The sequence below is a fragment of the Heptranchias perlo genome, chromosome 10 (assembly GCF_035084215.1).
Source record: "Heptranchias perlo isolate sHepPer1 chromosome 10, sHepPer1.hap1, whole genome shotgun sequence".
Taxonomy (NCBI): Eukaryota; Metazoa; Chordata; class Chondrichthyes; order Hexanchiformes; family Hexanchidae; genus Heptranchias; species Heptranchias perlo.
In genome coordinates this window covers 1,862,959-1,886,086 of record NC_090334.1, presented here as the reverse complement: position 1 = coordinate 1,886,086, position 23,128 = coordinate 1,862,959, and the positions used below count along the sequence as shown (strand labels likewise).

Genomic DNA, 23,128 nt, shown 5'->3' with positions numbered 1-23,128 from the left:
TGTCATACCTGTAATATGCTGCATTCACTAAATAACCAACCCCTTGAATATAGTAGCTTACGTTTATTTTGCAAGAAAGTGATGATAAAAATTGTCAAGTTCATGCTTTACCTTGTTTTGGTTTTAAATTCCAGTTACATTCATTGCTCCTAAAATTATTTATCTGGGTGTTTTCATCTGAAGTAATTTTCCATTGATACACAGGAGGAAGGGTTTACAAGCAGCAAATCCTGGTATGGTCAGTTCATGGTCAGTTGTTCTGTCCATCAAAAACTTCTGAGTTATCATCACAGATGCATGCTGGGAATTATAGCCTGCAAACCTTGTTGAATTTCTTCAGTTGACAGTGATGACACTGGTAAACTCTTGCATTTATATAGCACCTTTCAGGACCTCAGGACTTCCCATAGCACTTCACAGTCAATTAAGTAATTTTGAGTTCAGTCACTGTTGTAATGTAGGAAATGCAGCAGCCAATTTGTGCAAAGCAAGCTCCCACAAACAACAATGTGATAATGACCAGATAATGTGTTTTAGTGATGTTGGTTGAGGGATAAATATTGGCCAGGACACCGGGGAGAACTCCCCTGCTCTTCGAAAATTGCCAGGGGATCTTTTACGTCCACCTGAGAGGGAAGACAGGACCTTAGTTTAACGTCTCATCCAAAAGATGGCACCTCTGACAGTGCAGCACTCCCTCCGTACTGCACTGGAGCGTCAGCCTGGATTATATGCTCAAGTCCCTGGAGTGTGGCTTGAACCCACAACCTTCTGACAGAGGCAAGAGTGTTACTGACTGACACCTTGGCATGTTTGATTGGTATTTTCCACACCTGTTTGGTTGTAATTTGTTGCAATTTTTATATGAAATGGTAGCAAATGCAGTGTGATTTTTTTTTAAAAATACACATATACATGTATAATGCCCAAAATGACAAAACTTGCACTCTTGTTTATAGCAAGCAATTCTGTATTATCTGGATGTATCATGTCAAATGCCAGGCTGTCATAGTTAAATTTATAGCATAGCTTACAATCTGCTTAGCTTACCTTTCCTCCCATCTCCTGCTTCGTGTCTCCAGGAAAGGTGACACCGTGCTCCACTGTATCATTTGTCTAACCTTTTTTTTGACCCTGGCCTGATTTTTCCCACCCCCCCACTCCTTGCTCCTCAATGCTGACCTGGAGCCCTGGCAGATTCCTCCTGCGCCCCTCCCGCCATTCCACGGCCCTGGTTGCTACCTTCCCAACCTGGCAACTGTGTCTGGAATAGTGACCCTGGCTGGATTCCTCCCTAATAATACAGAAAGACGAGAGAGGGACGGGGAGGAAGAGAGAAAGAAGAGCAGAAGAGGCGAGAGAGAGAAAGAACAAAAAAAATCACAAAAGAACAGACACAGAAGGTAAAGAGGAGGGAAGCAGAACAGAGACCAGCAAAAGAGCACAAAGTGCAGCAAAAGCACGGGAGGAGCTAAAGAGCCAGAAAACCAAAAAAGGAGAGAGAAATACAAGCAAAAAGGCAGAAGGGAAGCAGCCCACCGACATTCCCAGTTGCCCACGACATGAAGACAACAGAGACAGGTAAAAGAAGATAGGTGGGAAGGGGGAACAGCCAGAAGTCGTGGTCCATGTTGGAACCAATGACATAGGAAGGAAAAGGATCGAGGTCCTGCAGACAGTGTTTCAGGAGCTAAGGAGGAAGTTAAAAGAGTAGGACCTCAAAGGTAGTAATCTCTGGATTACTCCCAGTGCCATGTGCTAGTGAGCATATAGGAGCAGTAAGACAAGACAGGTTAACAAAATGGTGCAGGAGGGAGGGCTTCAGATTCCTGGGGCATTGGGATCAGTTTTGGGGTAGAAGGGAACTGTACAGGCCGGACGGGTTGTACCTCAACAGGGTTTGGACCAATGTCCTTGCGGGGAGGTTAACTGGTGCTGTGGGGGAGGGTTTAAACTAATTTGGCAGGGGGAGGGGCACCAGGATGTATCAGAGGAGATACAAAGTGCACAGAGGACTGGGAGAGACAAACAGCGTTAGAATAAAGAGTAGTTCAGAAATAGGAGGGATCAAATGGGGGAAATGCGTGGCAGACTAAGATGGATTTGGAGTGCATGTGCGTAAATGCATGTGTGGTAAATAAGGTTGGTGAGCTGCAGGCACAAGTAGCCACATGGGATTATGATATAGTGGCAATAACAGAGACCTGGCTCAAAGAAGGGGATGAATGGGCACTTAATATTTCTGGCTACAATGTTTTCAGGAAAGATAGGGAAGGAAAAAAGGAGGGAGGGGTTTGGCAGTGCTGATCAAAGATACTGTTACAGTACTAGAAAGGGATGATGTACTTAGGGGTTCAAAGACAAAATCTATTTGGTTAGAATTAAGGAACAATAGAGGAGCTATTACGCTACTGGGTGTATAACATAGGGCACCAAATAATGGGAAGGACATAGAGGAGCAAATTGCAGAAAGATGCAAGAACTTTAGAGTAGTGATAATGGAGGACTTCAATGATCCCAATATAGTCTGGGAAAATAACAGTGTAAAGGGCAAAGAGGGGGATGAATTCCTGAAATATGCACAAGAGAACTTTCTTGATTGGTATGTTTCCAGCTCAACAAGGAAGGAAGCAGTGCTGGATCTAGTTATGGAGAATGAAGTGGGGCAGGTGGAGCATGTTTCAGTGGGGGAGCATTTGGGAAACAGTGATCATAATATCATTAGGTTTAGAGTAGTTATGGAAAAGGACAAGGAAAAATCAAATGTGAAAATACTAAACTGGAGGAGAGCTAATTTCAGTGAGTTGAAAAGAGATCTGGCCCAGGTGGATTTGAATCAAAGATTGGCATGGATAATGGTAATGAGCAATGGGAGACCTTCAAAGAGGAGATAGTTCGGGTACAGATCAGACACATTCCCACGAGGGGGAAAGGAAGGACGTCTAAAGCTAGAGCTCCCTGGATGACTAAAGATATAGAGATTAAAATGAAACAGAAAAAGGAGGCTTATGATAAATGTCAGGTTCATAATTCAGTGAAGAACCAAGCTGAATACAAAAATTACAGGAGAGATCTAAAAAAAGGGAATGAGGGGCAAAAAGAGAGCTTGAGAACAGATTAGTGGATAACATAAAAGGGAACCCAAAAGTCTTTTATAAACAGTAAAAAGGTAGTCAAAGGAAGGGTGGAGTCAATTAGGGACAAAAAAGATCATCTTGTGGAGGCAGAGGGCATGGTTGAGGTACTAAATGAATACTTTGCATCTGTCTTCACTAAAGAGGATGCTGAAAATGTCACAGTAAAGCAGGAGGTAGTCGAGAAATTGGATAGGATAAAAATAGATGAAGAGTTGGTACTAAAAAGGTTGGCAGTACTCAAAGTTTATAAAAGTAACCCTGTTCAGATTGGGTGCATCCTAGGTTACTGAGGGAAGTAAGGGTGGAAATTGCAGAGGCTCTGGCCACAATCTTCCGATCCTCCTTAGATATGGGAGGACTGGAGGATTGCAAATGTTACACCCCTGTTCAAAAAAGGGGAGAGGGATGAACCCGGCAATTACAGGCCAGTCAGCCTAACGTCAGTGGTGGGGAAACTTTTAGAGACAATAATCAGGGATAAAATTAATTGACACTTGAAAAATATGGGTTAATAAATGAAAGCTAGCACGGATTTGTTAAAGGCAAATCGTGTTTGACGAACTTGATTGAGTTCTTTGATGAAGTAACAGAGAAGGTTGATGCAGGTAGTGCAGTTGATGTTGTGTATATGGACTTTCAAAAGGTGTTTGATAAAGCATCACATGATAGATTTGTTAGCAAAATTAAAGCCCATGGGATTAAAGGGGCAGTGGCTGCGTGCATACAAAATTGGCTAAGGGACAGAAAGCAGAGAGTAGTGATGAACGGTTGTTTTTCAGTCTGGAGGGAAGTATACAACGGTGTTCCCGAGGGGTCGGTATTAGGACCACTGCTCTTTTTGATATATTTTAATGACCTGGACTTGAGTGTACAGGGCATAATTTCAAATTTTGCAGATGACATCAAACTTGGAAATGTAGTAAACTGTGAGGAGGATAGTAACAGACTTCAGGAGGCCATGGACAGATTGGTGAAATGGGCAGACACATGGCAGATGAAATTCAATGTAGAGAAGTGTGAAGTGATGCATTTTGGTGGGAAGAATGAGGAGGGGCAATATAAACTAAATGGTCCAATTTAAAGGGGTTGCAGGAACAGAGAGACCTGGGGTGTATGTACACAAGTCGAAGGTGGCAGGACAAGTTGAGAAGGCTGTTAAAAAGGCATATGGGATCCTTGGCTTTATTAATAGAGGTATAGAGTACAAAAGCAAGGAAATTATGCCAAATCTTTATAAAACATTGGTTAGGCCCCAGCTGGAGTATTATGGCCAACTCTGGCCACCATACTTTAGGAAGGATGTCAAGGCCTTAGAGAGGGTTCGGAAGAGATTTACTAGAATGGTACCAGGGATGAGGGACTTCAGTTATGTGGAGAAGCTGGGGTTGTTCTCCTTAGAACAGAGAAGGTTGAGAGGAGATTTGGTGGCGGTGTTCAAAATCATGAAGAGTTTTGATAGAGTAGGTAAGGAGAAACTGTTTCCAGTGGCAGAAGGGTCAGTATCCAGAGGACACAGATTTAAGGTGATTGGCAAAAGAGCCAGAGGTGACATGAGGAAACATTTTTACGCAGCGAGTTATGATCTGGATTGCACTGCCTGAAAGCGTGGTGGAGGCAGATTCAATAATTACTGTCAAAAGAGAATCGAATGAATACTTGAAGGGGGGAAATTTGCAGGGCTATGAAGAAAGAGCAAGGGAATGGGACGAATTAGATAGCCGTTTCAAAGTGCCGGCAAGGGCCGATAGGCCAAATGGCCTCCTGTGTTGTATTGAGTCTCTGATTCTATAGCGCATTCTCTGACTCACTATGAGCAATGCCACAGGATAGCCACGAATGTAAATAAAATGGTAATATGCACACTTTTGTAATAAATTGGATGGCCAGGTGGTGAAGGATAGTATACGAGAGCCTGGTCTTCAGTTGCTTCCAAGCCTTTATTCTCAGATCCCTGTTTTACTCCCCCACCCCCCACCCCCCACCCCCAACCCCTAGATAAGCTCCCTCCTATAAATGGATACAAGAGTCCCCAGTTGATATGCACCACCTGAATACAATTAACACTAATTGATATAAATCACAGGGATACAATTTACAACTTTTCCTGTATTTCCCATCATCTTTACTGTGTTGAATTTAATTATAGATAAATTTATTACAGCTGATAGGCTCATATTTCTTCCAAATGTTATTTATTTTTAAAATGCCAGTAATTTGAAATGTACAGAGGAATTCCTCCAACAACAGAACATCTGAGTAACACAGGAGTCAGAATGTTAATAGGCTCTGACTTAGAAAATAACCTTTAAAATTACACTACAAAAAAAAGGAAAGCGAGATAATTCGTCCTGAGTTCTGACTTGCAACCTGAAGAGCAATTAAACTCTGGTTGACCTCGATCCCCATAATTCCCTCACCAATGATTAACCTAGGGCTCTCTTTACTTAACAGTTACCATTTGTGACCTTATCGAGACAGAGCTTCACCTTAGCAGCAGAATGGTACATCCTGCATTACTTGGTATAACACTCCTGTCATTGTAAAACAACATATTATGATTTACCATCAGCATTGCCAATGAAATCCACTGGTAATATAATAATGGTTTGTCTATGCACCCATGTTCTTCACGCATAAAAGTATATATATAGATAGACAGACACAGACACACAGACAGACAGATGGTCGGTCGGTAAATTGACACACAAGCCAGAATGTCTGTAGCCTCTCACTGACGTTATAACCACACAGAAAGAGAAAGGAAGCCAGCCACTTCATCCTGGGTTCTGACTTGCAGCCTCAAGAGCAATTAAAATCGGATTGCTGTTAAGTAAACAGCGTGAGGTCAATTAGACTTGATGCCCTAAAAGGGACACAGCTCTATCTTGGCAGCAGAATGATACGTTGTTCACATGAACAACACACCCATCCTTAAAAAAGTGTATCGTCCAACCTAAAAGAAGAAAGATTTAAGAATATAAGAAATAGAAGCAAGAGTAGGCCAATCGGCCCCTCGAGCCTGCTCCGCCATTCAATAAGATCATGGCTGATCTGGTCCTAACCTCAAATCTAAGGAACACAAGAAGTAGGAGCAGGACCACTCAGCCCCTGGGCCCGCTCCGCCACCCACAGGGCCTTGACCGATCTGAACTCAGCTTCATGTCCAATTTCCTGCTCGCTCCCCGTAACCCCTAATTCCCTTTACTTCTAGGAAACTGTCTATTTCTGTTTTAAATTTATTTAATGATGTAGCTTCCACAGCTTCCTGGGGCATCAAATTCCACAGACCCACTACCCTCTGAGTGAAGAAGTTTCTCCTCATCTCAGTTTTGAAAGAGCAGCCCCTTATTCTAAGATTATGCCCTCTAGTTCTAGTTTCACCCATCCTTGGGAACATCCTTACCGCATCCACCCGATCAAGCCCCTTCACAATCTTATATGTTTCAATAAGATCGCCTCTCATTCTTCTGAACTCCAATGAGTAGAGTCCCAATCTACTCAACCTCTCCTCATATGTCCACCCCCTCGTCCCCGGGATTAGCCGAGTGAACCTTCTTTGTACTGCCTCGAGAGCAAGTATGTCTTTTCTTAAGTATGGACACCAAAACTGTATGCAGTATTCCAGGTGTGGTCTCACCAATACCTTACATAACTGCAGCAATACCTCCCTGTTTTTATATTCTATCCCCCGAGCAATAAAAGCCAACATTCCGTTGACCTTCTTGATCACCTGCTGCACCTGCATACTAACTTTTTGATTTTCTTGCACTAGGACCCCCAGATCCCTTTGTACTGCAGTACTTTCCAGTTTCTCGCCATTAAGATAATAACTTGCTCTCTGATTTTTCCTGCCAAAGTGCATAACTTCACATTTTCTAATATTGTATTGCATCTGCCAAATCTCCGCCCACTCACCCAGCCTGTCTATATCCCCTTGTAGGTTTTTTATGTCCTCCTCACTCTCTACTTTCCCTCCCATCTTTGTATCATCTGCAAACTTTGATATGTTACACTCGGTCCCCTCCTCCAAATCGTTAATATAGATTGTAAAGAGTTGGGGACCCAGCACCGACCCCTGCGGAACACCACTGGCTACTGGTTGCCAGTCCGAGAATGAACCATTTATCCCAACTCTCTGCTTCCTGTTGGATAACCAATCCTCCACCCATGCCAGAATATTACCCCCAATCCAGTGATTCTTTATCTTGAGCAATAATCTTTTATGTGGCACCTTGTCGAATGCCTTCTGGAAGTCTAAATACACTACGTCCACTGGTTCCCCTTTATCCACCCTGTACATTATGTACTCAAAGAATTCAAGCAAAATTTGTCAGACATGACTTCCCCTTCATAAAGCCATGCTGACTTTGTCCTATTAAATTATGTTTATCTAAATGTTCCGTTACTGTCTCCTTAATAATAGACTCCAAAATTTTACCCACCACAGATGTTAGGCTAACTGGTCTATAATTTCCAGCCTTCTGCCAACTACCCTTTTTAAATAATTGTGTTACATTAGCAGTTTTCCAATCTGCCGGGACCTTTGCCGAGTCCAGAGAATTTTGGAAAATTATTACCAAAGCATCCACAATCCCTGCTGCCACTTCCCTCAAGACCCTAGGATGTAAGCCATCAGGTCCAGGGGATTTATCCGTACTGAGTACCAATTCCTTAGTGATTTTAATCGTATTTAGCTCCTCCCCTCCCACAGCCCCCTGTTTGTCCAGTGTTGGGATATTCTTAGTGTCCTCTACCGTAAAGACTGAAACAAAATATTTGTTCAGCATTTTTGCCATCTCCATGTTTCCCACCATTAATTTACCGGTCTCATCCTCTAAGGGACCTATGTTTGCCTTAGCCACCCTTTTTCTTTTTATATAACTGTAGAAACTCTTGCTATCTGTTTTTATATTTTTTGCTAATTTATTTTCATAATCTATCTTCCTTTTCTTAATCAATCCTTTAGTTACTTTTTGCTGTCTTTTGAAGACTTCTCAATCTTCTATCCTCCCACTAAGTTTGGCTACCTTATATGTCCTTGTTTTTAGTCGGATACTATCCTTAATTTCTTTACTTAGCCACGGATGGCTGTCATTTCTTTTACACCCTTTTTTCCTCAGTGGAATATATATTTTTTGAAAGTTGTAAAATAACTCTTTGAATGAACACCACTGCTCATATACCGTCTTACCCTTTAATCTATTTTCCCAGTCCACTTTAATCAATTCCGCTCTCATACCATCATAGTCTCCTTTATTCAAGCTCAGTACGCTTGTTTGAGAACCAACCTTCTCACTCTCTACTTGGATATGGAATGTAACCATGTTATGGTCACTCATTCCAAGGGGATCCTTAACTAGGACATTATTAATTAATCCTGGCTCATTACACAGGACCAGGTCCAAGGTTGCTTGCCCCCTTGTAGGATCAGTTACATACTGCTCAAGAAATCCATCCCTAATACACTCAATAAACTCTTCCTCAAGGCTGCCCTGCCCAATTTGATTTGTTCAGTTAATATGATAGTTAAAATCCCCCATAATTATAGCTGTTCCCTTATTACATGCCCTGACTATTTCCTGATTAATACTTCTTCCAGCAGAGTTGCAACTATTAGGAGGCCTATATACTACGCCCAATAGTGTTTTTTACCCCTTATTATTCCTTATCTCTACCCAAACTGTTTCATTATCCTGATCCTTTGTCCCAATATTATTTCTCTGTATTACAGTGATTCCTTCCTTTATTAACATAGCCACCCCACCTCCCCTTCCTTCCTGCCTGTCCTTCCTGATTGTTAAATACCCTGGCATATTTAATTCCCAGTCGTTGTCAACCTGCAGCCATGTTTCTGTAATGGCCACAAGATCATACCCATACGTAGTTATTTGTGTTGTTAACTCGTCCATTTGTTACGAATGCTACGTGCTACGAATCACATCTTGCATTTATATAGCGCCTTTCATGACCTCAGGACATCCCAAAGCGCTTTACAGCCAATTAAATACTTTTGAAACGTAGTCACTGTTGTAATGTAGGAAACGCAGCAGCCAATTTGCGCACAGCAAGGCCCCGCAAACAGCAATGTGATAATGACCAGATAATTTGTTTGTGATGTTGATTGAGGGATAAATATTGGCCTGAACACCGGGGAGAGCTCCCCTGCTCTTCAAATAATGCCTTGGGATCTTTTATATCCGCCTCAGAGGGCAGACGGGTCCTCGATTTAGCATCTCATCTGAAAGATGGCACCTCCGACAGTGCAGCACTACCTCAGTACTGCATTTGAGTGTCAGCCTGGATTATGTGCTAAAGTCACTTGAGTGGGGCTTGAAATCACAACCCTCTGACACAGAGGCAAGAGTGCTACCACTGAGCCATGGCCGGCACTTAGGAAAAAATGCACATTCTGTTACTTACCAGGAGTAGCACCAGATGAAACTCGCTAGCCATGTAATAAAAAGGTATCAATCACTGTTCTCTGTCATACTTAAAAACAAAAGTAAACAAAGACAGTATTTGGAATGAAAGTTTGTAGCAACAGAAAATACTGGAGTCAGAATATCCACAGCCTCGTTTAATTCATTCTCGGGATGCAGGCAAGGACGCAATTTATTGCCCATTCCAAGGTGTATTCTTAGTTGTGGTTTGATACAACCAAGTAGCTTGCCACTTCAGAGGGCAGTTAAGAGTCAACCACGTTGGTGTGATATTGGAGTCACATGTCGGCCAGACCAGGTATGGTTTCCTTTCCTAAAGGACATTAGTGAACCAGTTGGGTTTTTACGACAAACTGACAGCTTCATGGTCACTTCTACTGAGACTAGCTTTTTATTTCCAGATTTATTTATTTAACTGAATTCAAATTCTCAAACTGTCATGTTCCCTGGATTATTAGTGCAGGCCACGGGATAACTGGTCCAGTAACATAACCACTACACCCCTGTACCCATTGACAAATAAAGACAGAGCTAGGGTTCTGACCTATAGTACGAATTGTAATTAAGCTCTGGATGAACTCACCCAATTTTACTTAATAGCAGTTAGAGTTTGTGGCCTTGAAGAGATACAGTTTCACTCTGACAGCACGTTTGTATTGTATGGAATAACAGTCATGTCTTTGTAAAACAATGTATATCGGACTTACTGTGAGTAATGCCCTACTAGCATGTAAAAAGAAGTCTTGCATCTAGTGCACATTTTGCCAGTCATACTTTGGGTGTTACAATTTGGGAGAGGGATTAGATGCAAATTGGTTTATAATTATTCTTCACTTTTATATTGGCCTTCACTAATAACTTGCATCTTAAACACATGGGAAAGTCTGACGATTTGATATTATAGCTGAGGAGCAGTCTTTGAAAAGAATTATAATTTGTATTATTTTTGCTCTCATAACAATGTACTTATGTCCCCACCGCTTATAGTAGGCTCGTTGGTGTCAACGCTATTTGGCTGCTTATACGCTGTGGCCAGTGTAGCAAATAAACGATGGGTGTGAAGTAGTGGAGACATAAAAGAACTCAGGATAATTCTAGAAGAACATGTAAAACGTCAGGATATTTTGTTTGGCCTTGGAACCTTTTAAGAGGTGGTCAGACTGCGACGGGGGGGACGGAGGTCTGGTAGGAGGATGAGTTAAATGAAGCCCGATTCCAGAGCAAACGATAACACTAATTGTCCCATTCCCAATAACCTCCCATTTCAATTGAAATCATCGTTCAAGAACACTTAATACGGTTTAAGCGCCGTCTTCGTGATTGACATGTTCTTTACCCAGCGAGAGATCAGAATGTGGGACTTGCTACCATATAGAATAGTTGTAGCGAATAGCATAGATGCATTTAAGGGGAAGCTAGATAAACACATGAGGGAGAAAGGAATAGAAGGATATCTTGATCAGATGAGAGGAAGTAAGGAGGAAGGAGGCTCGAATGGAGCAAAAACACCGGCATAGACAAAATATCCTGACGTTTTACATGTTGGGCTGAATGGCCTGTTTCTGTGCTATAAATTCTTTGTCATTCTACGGTAATAGCAAATGGTTAGCGCCATTTGCCCAATATAGGAGGCTGTCCGGGATAAGTGGGGACGATGTAGGTGGTGGGGACTGTACCTCTTGCGTACAAAAGAAACAGAAGGAACTGTAAGGCAAAATATTGGCGTTTAAGTCCGTGTTTAGAAAAACTGATGGTTATGCAGGCTTACTTAACCCGGTTAATGTGTTTTAATTTATGTAAAACTGGTCAGTTAAATGTAATTTTCGTATTGTATTTCTGTACGTGACTTTTTAATCAGTTTAATATTGTTGCAGCCAGTGATGGGCTGGCCTCAATGAAACCACCTCTGTAGCTGAGTTAAAGATTTAATCACACTCAGCCGGCTCCTGCACCTAATTATATATAAAAAATGTGCTTAGATAGAGAGACATGAATTTATGCTAAAGAGCTACAACCCAGACTAGTCTTTTGGAAGGCCAAATGTCTGGTTTCATAACAAAAAATGGAAGTGCCTTCTCTTCTTGTGAGACATGGACAGATTTATGTAACTGCGAAATGAGGAACAAACTTATTTATTAATCTATCTCCCTGTTTCCACTGCTAAACACCACCTCCACTGCCCTGAGTCACCAAGAGCAAATCACGGGAGGTTGGCTAATATGTATAAACGTACCACATCTTAAAATGTTCTTTTAGAAACTGCATGTTGTTTTAAAGTCCCTCTCAGAAACTAGTGCCAGTGTGCTGCCCCTTAAGCTGCTAGAGTAAGGTGCTCTAGCCTGTGTAATTCTTCCTGACTCCCACCCTTGTCTGACAGTGGAACAGCAGTCAACATTCAAAGCTTCCACCTTAACAGCATGTTGGTACACCAAAGCACTGTGCCATATTGGTAGAAAAAAAATCAAAAGGCAACTTAAATCTACTTGGTTAGACCACACTTGGAGTATTGTGCACAGTTCTGGTCTCCATATTACAAAAAAGATGTAGAGGCATTGGAGAAGATGCAAAATAGATTTACAAGGATGATACCAGAATTAAGAGGTTGTACCCATCAGGAAAGATTGAACAGGCTGGGGCTCTTTTCTCTAGAAAAAAGGCTGAGGGGTGACCTGATAGAGGTCTTTAAACTTATGAAAGGGTTTGATAGGGTACATGTAGAGAAGATGTTTCCACTTGTGGGGGAATCCAAAACTAGGGGCTAGGGGCCATAAACATAAGAGACTCACTAATAAATCCAATAGGGAATTCAGGAGAAACTTCTTTACCCAGAGAGTGGTGAGAACGTGGAACTCACTACCACATGGAGTGGTTGAGGCAAATAGCATAGATGCATTTAAGGGGAAGCTAGATAAATGCATGAGGGAGAAAGGAATAGAAGGATATGCTGATAGGCTTAGATGAAGTAGGGTGGGAGGAGCTCGTGTGGAGCATAAACATCGGTGTGGACTAGTTGGGCCGAATGGCTAGTTTCTTTGCTGTAAATTCTATATAACTCGACATAAAAAAGCTGCCCTTAGGAACATGATTGTAAACAATTTTACAACACCAAGTTATAGTCCAACGATTTTATTTGAAATTTACAAGCTTTCGGAGGCTTCCTCCTTCCTCAGGTAAATGTCAGGAACTCCTGAGTTCCTGACATTTACCTGAGGAAGGAGGAAGCCTCCGAAAGCTTGTAAATTTCAAATAAAATCGTTGGACTATAACTTGGTGTTGTAAAATTGTTTACAATTGTCAACCCCAGTCCATCACCGGCATCTCCACATCTTAGGAACATAGGAATTGATAGATGAAAAAAGACCAAGGACCATCTAGTTTACCTGCTACCATCCTGCCCATGTGCGTCTCCTGGACCCCAAAGTACTATTGATGGAGCCCATCAACGGGTCATCCTTTTGAGTCAGAGAATGTTGTATGACTCAGCGTGACTGATCGAAAGAACAGGGAAAAATACACAGGAGCAAGGAAAACTGACAAAACCCAACTCCAACTGTGGCAGTAGATGCTGAGAGATAGGCAGCTCCAGGTCCTGGGCGTGGCGGAGGGAGCAGGGTCCTTTCCTGACCGTGCTTGCACTCTGCTTGATTTCATGTTTAGATTGCGTTGTGTCTCGCAGGAGATCTTACAGACGCCAAGACGAAGAACAAGATCGGATCTGTTCAACATGAGATTGAGTGGCAAACCTACCAGACTATCCTGAAGCAATCCAGAGTTTTGGAAAAGACAAAATGGATTGATATCAAGGGAAATCATGGTACGACAGTCATCGTGGTTTATTTCTGACATATCTCCCTAAGGTTGTAATGCAGCAACTCTGTTATTAACTCCACTATAATAGTACTTGAAAAGAAAGAAAGACTGGCATTTATCTCTCACCTTTCACAATCTTAAGACGTCCCAAAGCGCTTTACAGCCAATGGCGTAATTTTTGAAGTGTAGTCACTGTTGTAATGTAGGAAACGTGACAGCCAATTTGTGCACAGCAAGATCCCATACACAGCGATGTGATAATGACTGGATAATCTTTTTTTAGCAATGGCATAAATATTGGCCAGGGTACCAGCTGGAACTCCCCTGCTCTTTTTTGAATAGTGCCATGGAATCTTATAGATTCATAAAATCCATCTGCTGCTTCATGGTTCCAGAAACTGGAATTAATATAAGGAAGCAGAGGGGAGTAGTATAAATTTATGCTCATTTACAAGTTCTGACATTTTTTTCTTGATTGGTACAGGTACTCCAGTTTTAAAGAGTCCACTTTGTGAATTCTTGCTTATTTGTTGTCTCCTTTTTACATCCACCTGAGAGGGCAGACGGGGCCTCGGTTTAACGCCTCATCCGAAAGACGGCACCTCCGACAGTGCAGCACTCCCTCAGTACTGCACTGGAGTGTCAGCCTAGATTTTGTGCTCAAGTCTTCTGACTCAGAGGTGCGAGTGCTTCCCACTGCTAACACCGTGACACTTGGGGTTATTCCCACTGGAATCTGTGGAACAGGAGGCCCTGTAATTAGAATGAGTCATTTTTTAAAAAAACACCAAACTATAAGGTTTCATTGTGCAATTCTGAATGATGGAATTGAATAATGTGAATCCAGCTATAGTAAAGTAGACTGCAATTCCATTTTTTTTTGTTACTTCAGTAAGGGGAATGCCCAAGATTGAAACTAATTATTCCACTTTCATCCTGTGACACTCCTAAATCAGATTTCGCACAAGTTAGCAGTACTGCCCAGACTCACCTACATGAATCCAACAGTGCAGTTCAAACCAGAAATTCCTCCCATACCCCCCTCACCATAACTTGGGCAAAAAATGAAAGATTGCATTTATCTAGCACCTTTCACGATCTCAGTCCTAAAGTGCTTTACAACCAATGAAGTACTTTTATAGAGTAGTCATTGTTGTGATGTAGGAAACGCAGCAGCCAATTTGCGCACAGCAAGGTCCCACAAACAGCAATGAGATAATGACCAGATAATCTGTTTTAGTGATGTTGGGCAAGGGATATATATTGGCCAGGACACCGGGGAGAGCGCTCCTGCTCTTTTTCGAATAGTGCCATGGGATCTTTTATGCCCACCTGAGAGGGCAATCGGGCTCTTGGTTTAACGTCTCATCCGAAAGGTGGCACCTCCGACAGTGTAGCACTCCCTCAGTACTGCACTGGGTGTGTTGGCCTAGTTTATACGCTGAAGTCTCTGGAGTGGGACCTGAACCCATAGCTTTCTTACTCAGAGGGGAGAGTGTTACCCACTGAGCTACAGCAGGAGATTGGTGGAATCCCCGCCAAGAAAAAGGGCAAACCAGTTACATTGGGTCTCTGCAGTTTCTGGGAGTTTCTTGGTGGCCTTGCCCATACAAATTGGGCAATGAGCCGGAGCCACTGGGCAGAGACACCCCTGAGCTAGAGTTGCTGGTCCAAGGGCTGACTGGGGAACCTATTGTTGTAACGAGAGATGAAGTCTACCAGCCTCCACAAGACTGCACGTGGACACCAGGCCTAGCAAGTGGCCTGGACGGCCCTAAAGGAAGAAACAAAATTATCCTAGATTTGGGCTCTTCTTTTACTCGCTCCTCCCACTCCCCTCCTCTTCTCCCCTCAGTCCCACAACTCAGTTTGGCTTGCAAATGTTCACAGGCATAAAGCTTATACTGTGGGACGTTTTGGCCGAACAACACCAGGCCACATTGAAACCATTTTGATCTTCCAGGAGCTGATGTTGGGGATCAAACAAAGAAGGCAGTGTTCACTTCAAGTGGTCCAGCATAGGTAGCCATTCAGGATATTGTCATGAATTTGAGCTTTATAGTGCTTAGGAAGCATCTCAAGTTTAAAATTCTCATCCTTGTGTTCAAATCCCTCCATGGCCTCGCCCCTCCCTATCTCTGTAACCTCCTCCAGCGCTAAAACCTTCCGCAACCTCTGCACTGCTCCAATTCTGTCCCCTTGTGCATCCCCCACTCCCTTCGCCCTACCATTGGCAGCCGTGCCATCAGTCATCTGGGCCCCAAGATCTGGAATTCCCTCTGTAAACCCCTCCACCTCGCCTCGTGTCTCTCCTCCTTTAAGACGCTCCTTAAAACCTACCTCTTTTGGTCACTTGGTCTTGGGACGTTTTACTATGTTAAAGGTACTATATAAATGCAAGTTGTTGTTATACCCACTGTGATGCAGTCTCCCTCTTTCTCATTACAGATACTTTCAACGTTCCATCGCTTAAAAGCGCCAATAACTACTACAGGTATTGTGCTTAAAGTCTATCTAAAATTGGGGGCTCAAATGCACTGTGATATAGTGTTGAGCTGCACAGTTCAATTCCTGGGCTATGCTGAGCGACTGATCTAAGCTAGAAAAAATGCAGCCAGCACAATTTTTTTGGCTCACTTAAAGGGTGAAACTCCCTCGAGGTGTTTTCTCTCTTGGCTCTCCCTGTGCCAAGTGCCATCTGCGGCTAAACCAGTAATCTGTTCTCACTCGAGCTACCATCATTGCCACTCAAACAGTCTGGTTGGAGACGCACAAGACTAGGAACAAAGAGAACTTTCCATTTGATTTGCTCTCAATAGCAGCTCTTCGGAATGGTATGAATAGAGGGGTGGGGCAAGAATAAAGAGTACCAAACCGCCTCATGCTGGGGGGGAGGAAGTGTGCTTGAGAATAGAGACATTGGAATCACCACAATGGGTTTTAAATAGCGCTGGAAATTCTCACTTAACTGGTTTGAATAAGATTTCTCTGACAGACCCTGTCAATACATCTTTTAGATTTTAGATACACTTGAAAAGGAAAAAAATCATATACTTGAAACTGAGAAATTTGCAGGGCTATGGGGAAAGAGCAGGGGAGTGGGACTAATTGCCTCTTTCAAAGAGCTGGCACAGGCATGATGGGCCGAATGGCCTCCTCTGTGCAGTATGATTCTATGAACATGCTAAGTGGGTAGAAGACACACTAGGAAAACCTGTGGGACACAATGCTTAACTTATGACTCATAATAACTCACTCATAAGATTTTGGATGACAGTTTTAAAAAAAATTGTCTGGGCAAGATTGACATTTTAAAAAAAATACTCCAGTTGTTAATACATAGCGACTGTGAACCTTATGATGCTCATTTTACAGGAAATACTCAGCCTTTCGACGGGAAGGTTCCTTTCATTATGTACATCAGACTCATTTTGGAAATTACTCCTTCATCTGTGCCGATGCCACCCTGAGCCCTGGTCCCAAAAGACCATTCAATTTCTTTGGGCTCTTGAACCAGGTGAGGAACATGTTTCAGTGTATTTCAGAGAATTAAAGCTTACTTTGTTTTTTTAAAATTCATTCTTGGGATGTGAGCGTCACTGGCAAGGCCGGCATTTATTGCCCATCCCTGGTTGCCCTTGAGTGTCTTGCTAGGCCACTTCAGACGGTAGTTAAGCGTCAACCACATTGACAGACCGGGTAAGGGCGGCAGATTTCTTTCCCTAAAGGACATTAGTGAACCAGTTGGGATTTTTACGATAATCCGACAGCCTCGTGGTCACTTTTACTGATACCAGCTTTTTATTTCCAGATTTTTAAAACTGAATTCAAATTCTCAAACTGCCACAGTGGGAGTGGAACTCACGTCCTCTGGATTATTAGTCCAGGCCTCTGGATCACTGGTCCAGCAAGAGAACCATTACACCACCACACCCTTATGTTGTACCAGTGGTAGCACTCTCGCCTCTGAGTCAGGAGGTCGTGGGTTTAAGTCTCACTCCAGGGACTTGAGTACATTATCTGTGCTGGTTTGTACTGCTGCATTGTCAGAAACACTATCTGCTAGTCCAGATGGACCTAAAAGATCCCACGGAACTATTGGAAGAAGAGCAGGGTAGTTCTCCCAGTGTCCTGGCTATCATTTATCCCTCAACCAAAACCACCACAAAACAGATTAACCGATTGTCATTTCATTGATGTTTGTGGGCTCTTGCTGTGTGCCAATTGGCTGCTGCGGTTCCCCAGTTTGAAAACCCGTAGCATATTTGACCTTTTAACCTTTACATCCCATCCCACCCGATCTATTCAGTCCTATAGGGGCTTCCCCAGTCTGACAGGGCCTGTCCTGTTGGGATATTAACACATCTTTTTGTATGCAACCTGCTGTGGATTTCCAGCATTTTGTATTTTCACTGCAATAATCCACTAACGATAAAAATAGGTCATTCGGTATGAGAGAAGGAAAAATAGAAAACATGCATTAAATGAATAGAAAGAACTTTTATACAGCACCTTTCACGACCTCAGGACGTCCCAAAGTCTCTACAGCCAATGAAGTACTGTTGAAGTGTAGTCATTGTCGTAATGTATGGCAAGGCGGCAGCCAATTTGCGCACAGCAAGATCCCACAAACAGCAATGAGATAACGACCACCTGATAACCTGTTTTAGTGATGTTGGTTGAGGGATAACACAGAAGGTCGTGGGTTCAAGTCCCCACTCCAGAGACTTGAGCACGTAATCTAGGCTGACACTCACAGTGCAGTACTGAGGGAGTGCTGCACTGTCGGAGGTGCCGTCTTTCAGATGATACGTTAAACCAAGGCCCCGACTGCCCTCAAGTGGACGTAAAAGATCCCATGGCACCATTTGAAGAAGAGCAGGGGAGTTCTCCCCGGTGTCCTGGCTAATATTTGTCCCTCAACCAACATCACTAAAAGCAGATTATCTGGTTATCATTTCACTGCTGTTTGTGGGATCTTGCTGTGTGCAAATTGGCTGCCGCATTTCCCTACATTACAACAGTGACTACACTTCAAAAGTAATGAATTGGATGTAAAGTGCTTTGGGAAGTCCTGAAGTTTCAAATATAATTGCAAGTTCCTTCTTTAGTGTATAGGTACCAACATACGAGCCAACTGCCAACAGTACAGATCATCCCATGGCAGAGATATCTGCAGCTCCGGTGCTCTATCCTCTCAATCGAGGACAGCAGCATATAATCTAGGAATACAATCCGCTTTACACGGGTTGGGATGAGAAGACAACTGCTGGAAAATGGAGCAGGGAGGGGAAGCTTAGAAAACTATAGCGTCAGTAACATGTGTCCTGTACTTTGCAGAATAAGATGAATGAATTGTCAAAGCTAGCGTCTGAAACAGTCCACAGTAATCAAACTATTTGGTTTGGCCATTATACCACCTCCACTATCATCTCCGCCTCTCCTGGCATACAGCAAGTCATGAGGTAAGGGCTTTTGTTTTTTTTTTAAATACATGCGCTGATATAAGGAAATAAGAAATAGGAGCAGGAGTAGGCCACCCAGCCCCTCGAGCCTGCTCTGCCATTCAATCAGATCATGGCTGATCTTCAACCTTAACTCCACTTCCCACATGATCCCCATATCCCTTGATTCCCCTAGAATCCAAAAATCTATCACTCTCAGCCTTGAATATACTCAATGACTGAGCATCCACAGCCTTCTGGGATAGAGAATTCCAAAGATTCACAAACTCTCTGAGTGAAGAAATTTTTCCTCATCTCGGTCCCGAAATGACTGACCCCTTATCCTGAGACTATGTCCCCTAGTTCTAGACTCTCCAGTCAGGGGAAACAGCCTCTCAGCATCTACCCTGTCAATCCCTTTAAGAATTTTATACGTTTCAATGAGATCACCTCTCATTCTTCCAAACTCCACAGAGTATAGGCCCATTTTACTCAATCTCTCCTCATAAGACAACTATCTCATCCCAGGAATCAATCTAGTGAACCTTCGTTGCACCCCCTCTAAGGCAAGTATATCCTTCCTTAGGTAAGGAGGCCAAAACTGTACACAGTACTGCAGGTGTGGGCTCACCAGAGCCTTATATAATATAGGAACAGGAAGAGGCCATTCAGCCCTCCAAGCCTGTTCCATCATTCAGTTTGATCATGGCTGATCTGTATCTTAACTCCATTTACCCACCTTAGCTCCATAATCCCTCCAGTTCTGAGGCAGGAGAGCTTCGTACAAGCCGGTCGGGTTACACCTCAACAGAGCTGGGACCAGTGTCCTCGCAGGGAGGTTAACTAGTGCTGTGGGGGAGGGGTTAAACTAATTTGGCAGGGGATGTGAACTAGGATGAAACGTTAGAGAGGAGAAACAAGGTGCACAGAGGACTGGGAGAGACAAATAGCACTAGAATAAAGAATAGTTCAGAAATAGGAGGGTTCAGACAGGGGGCAAATGCGAGTCAGTCTAAGATGAGTTTGGCGTGCGTGTGCGTAAATGTATGTAGCGTGGTAAATAATGTTGGTGAGCTGCAGGCTCAAGTCGCCACATGGGACTATGATATAGTGACAATAACAGAGACCTGGCTCAAAGAAAGGGAGGATTGTGTACTTAATATTCCTGGCTACAAGGTATTCAGCAAAGATAGGGAAGGAAAGAAAGGAGAGGCGTGGTAGCATTGATCGAAGAAACTATTATGGCACTGGAAAGGGATGATGTCGTTGGGGGGGGTCAAAGACAGAATCTATTTGGACAGAACTAAGGAACAATAGAGGAGCTGTTACGCTACTGGGTGCATACTAAAGGCCACCAAATAATGGGAAGGAGTTGGAGGAGCAAATTTGCAGGCAAATTACAGAAAGATGCAAGAACTATAGACTAGTGATAATGGAGGACTTCAATTATCCTAATATAGACTGGGACAGTAACAGTGTAAAGGGTAAAGAAGGGGAAGAATGCCTGAAATGTGTACAAGAGAACTTTCTTAGAATTATAGAATGGTTACAGCACAGAAGGAGGCCATTCGACCCATCGAGCCCAAGCCGGCTCTTATTGAGAGCAATCTAGTTAGTCCCATTCGCCCGCTCTTTCCCTGTAGCTCTGCAAATTTTCTTCTTTCAAGTATTTATCCAATTCCTTTTTGAAAGCCACGATTGAATCTGCTTCCACCACACTTTCAGGCAGCGCATTCTAGATCAAAACCACTTGCTACGTAAAAATGTTTCTCTTCATGTGGCCTCTAGTTCTTTTGCCAATCACCTTAAATCTGTGCCCTCTGGTTCTCGATCCTTCCACCAATCATCGAATCATAGAATGGTTACAGCACGGAAGGAGGCCATTGGGCCCATCGAGTCCGTGCCAGCTCCCTGCAAGAGCAATCCAGCTCGTCCCACCCCTCCACCATTTCCCTGTAGCCCAGCAAATTTTTTCCCTTCAAGTACTTAAGAGCAATCTAGTTAGTCCCATTTCCTCTGCTCTTTCCCTGTAGCCCTGCAAATTTTCTTCCTGCAGGTATTTATCCAATTCCCTTTTGAAAGCTGCGATTGAATCTGCCTCCACCAACACTTGGAGTCATAGAGTCATAGAGTTATACAGCACGGATAGAGGCCCTTCGGCCCATCGTGTCCGCGCCGGCCATCAGCCCTGTCTACTCTAATCCCATATTCCAGCATTTGGTCCGTAGCCTTGTATGCTATGGCATTTCAAGTGCTCATCCAAATGCTTCTTGAATGTTGTGAGGGTTCCTGCCTCCACAACCCTTTCAGGCAGTGAGTTCCAGACTCCAACCACCCTCTGGGTGAAAAAGTTCTTTCTCAAATCCCCTCTAAACCTCCCGCCTTTTACCTTGAATCTATGTCCCCTTGTTATAGAACCCTCAACGAAGGGAAAAAGCTCCTTAGTATCCATCCTATCTGTGCCCCTCACTTCAGGCAGTGCATTCCAGATCATAACCACTCACTGTGTAAAAAAGTTTTTCCTCATGTCGTCTTTGGTTCTTTTGCCGATCACCTTAAATCTATGTCCTCTGGTTCTTGACCCTTCCACCAATGGGAACAGTTTCTCTCTATCTATTCTGTCTATACCCTTCATGATTTTGAGTACCTCTATCAAATCTCCTCGCAACCATCTCTGTTCTAAGGAGAACAACCCCAGCTTCTCCAGTCTATCCACATAACTGAAGTCCCACATCCCTGGAATCATTCTAGTAAATCTCTTCTGCACCCTCTCTAAGGCCTTCACATTCTTCCTAAAGTGCGGTGCCAGGATTGGACACAATACTCCAATTGTGGCCGAATCAGTGTTTTATAAAGGTTCAACGTAACCTCCTTGCTTTTGTACTCTATGCCTCTATTTATAAAGCCCAGGATCCTGTATGCTTTTTAACCGTTTTCTCAACCTGCCCTGCCACCTTCAAAGATTTGTGCACATATACCCCCAGATCTCTCTGTTCCTGCATCCCCTTTTAGAATTGTACCATTTAGTTTATATTGTCGTCTCATTCTTCCTACCAAAATGTATCACCTCGCATTTCTCTGCGTTAAATTTCACCTTTCATGTTTCCGTCCATTCCACCAGCCTGTCTATATCCTCTTGAAGTCTATCACTATCCTCCTCATTATTTGCTACACTTTCATCTGCAAATTTTGAAATTGTGCCCTGTACACCCAAGTCCAAGTCATTAATATATATCAAAAAAACAGTGGTCCCAGCACCGACCCCTGGGGAACACCACTGTACACCTCCCTCCAGTCCGAAAAACAACCATTCACTCTCTGTTTTCTGTCACTTAGCAAATTTCGTATCCATGCTGCCACTGCCCCTTTTATTCCAAGGGCTTCAATTTTGCTGACAAGCCTATTATGCGGCATTTTGTCAAACACCTTTTGAAAGTCCATATACATAACCTCAACTGCATTGCCCTCATCAACTCTCTCTGTTACCTCATAAGAAAACTCATCAAGTTAGTTAAACATGATTTGTCTTTAACAAATCCATGCTGACTTTCCTTTATTAATCCATACTTGTCCAAGTGACCATTAATTTTGTCCTGGATTATCGTTTTTAAAAGCTTCTCCACCACCGAGGTGAAACTGACTGACCTGTAGTTGCCGAGTTTATTTTTTGAACAAGGGTGTGACATTTGCAATTCTCCAGTCCTCTGGCACCACCCTCATATCTAAGGATGATTGGAAGATTATGGCCAGTACCTCCGCAATTTCCACCCTTACTTCCCTCAGGAACCGAGGATTCATCCCATCTGGACCGGGTGACTTAGCTACTTTAAGTACAGCCAACCTTTCTAGTACCTCCTCTTTATCAATTTTTAGCCCGGCCAGTATCTCAGCTACTTCTTCCTTTACCATGACTTTTACAGCAGCATCTTCCTTGGTAAAGACAGATGCAAAGTACTCATTTAGTACTTCAGCCATGCCCTCTGCCTCCATGCATAGATCTCCTTTTTGGTCCCTAATCAGCCCCACCCCTCCTCTTACTACCTGGTTAGAATTTATATGTCTAGAGAAGACTTTTGGATTCCCTTTTATGTTAGCCGTCAGTCTATTTTCATACTCTCTTTTGCCCTTCTTATTTTCTTTTTCGCTTCTCTGTACTTTCTACATTCATCCTCGTTCTCACTTGAATTATCAACCTGACTTCTGTCATATGTCCTCTTTTTCTACTTGATCAGTGTGTTTCCAGCTCAACGAGGACGGAAGCAGTGCTGGATCTAGTTCTGGGGAATGAAGTGGGGCA

General features: G+C 43.1%; 1 protein-coding gene across 3 annotated transcripts in view; it reads left to right on the top strand.

Annotated features, from left to right (window-relative positions):
- tmem62 (transmembrane protein 62) overlaps positions 1-23,128 on the top strand; it is an 80,659-nt gene that overhangs the window by 5,194 nt on the left and 52,337 nt on the right. For 2 of the 3 annotated variants that reach the window (XM_067991116.1, XM_067991118.1), the window contains 4 exons: positions 13,254-13,391; positions 15,836-15,881; positions 16,763-16,904; positions 18,728-18,852. In XM_067991116.1, coding sequence (XP_067847217.1) covers positions 13,254-13,391; positions 15,836-15,881; positions 16,763-16,904; positions 18,728-18,852 — 451 coding nt within the window. Of the gene's footprint in view, positions 1-1,447; positions 1,582-13,253; positions 13,392-15,835; positions 15,882-16,762; positions 16,905-18,727; positions 18,853-23,128 lie in introns of those variants that run through there. The other variant, XM_067991117.1, reaches the window with a different exon arrangement.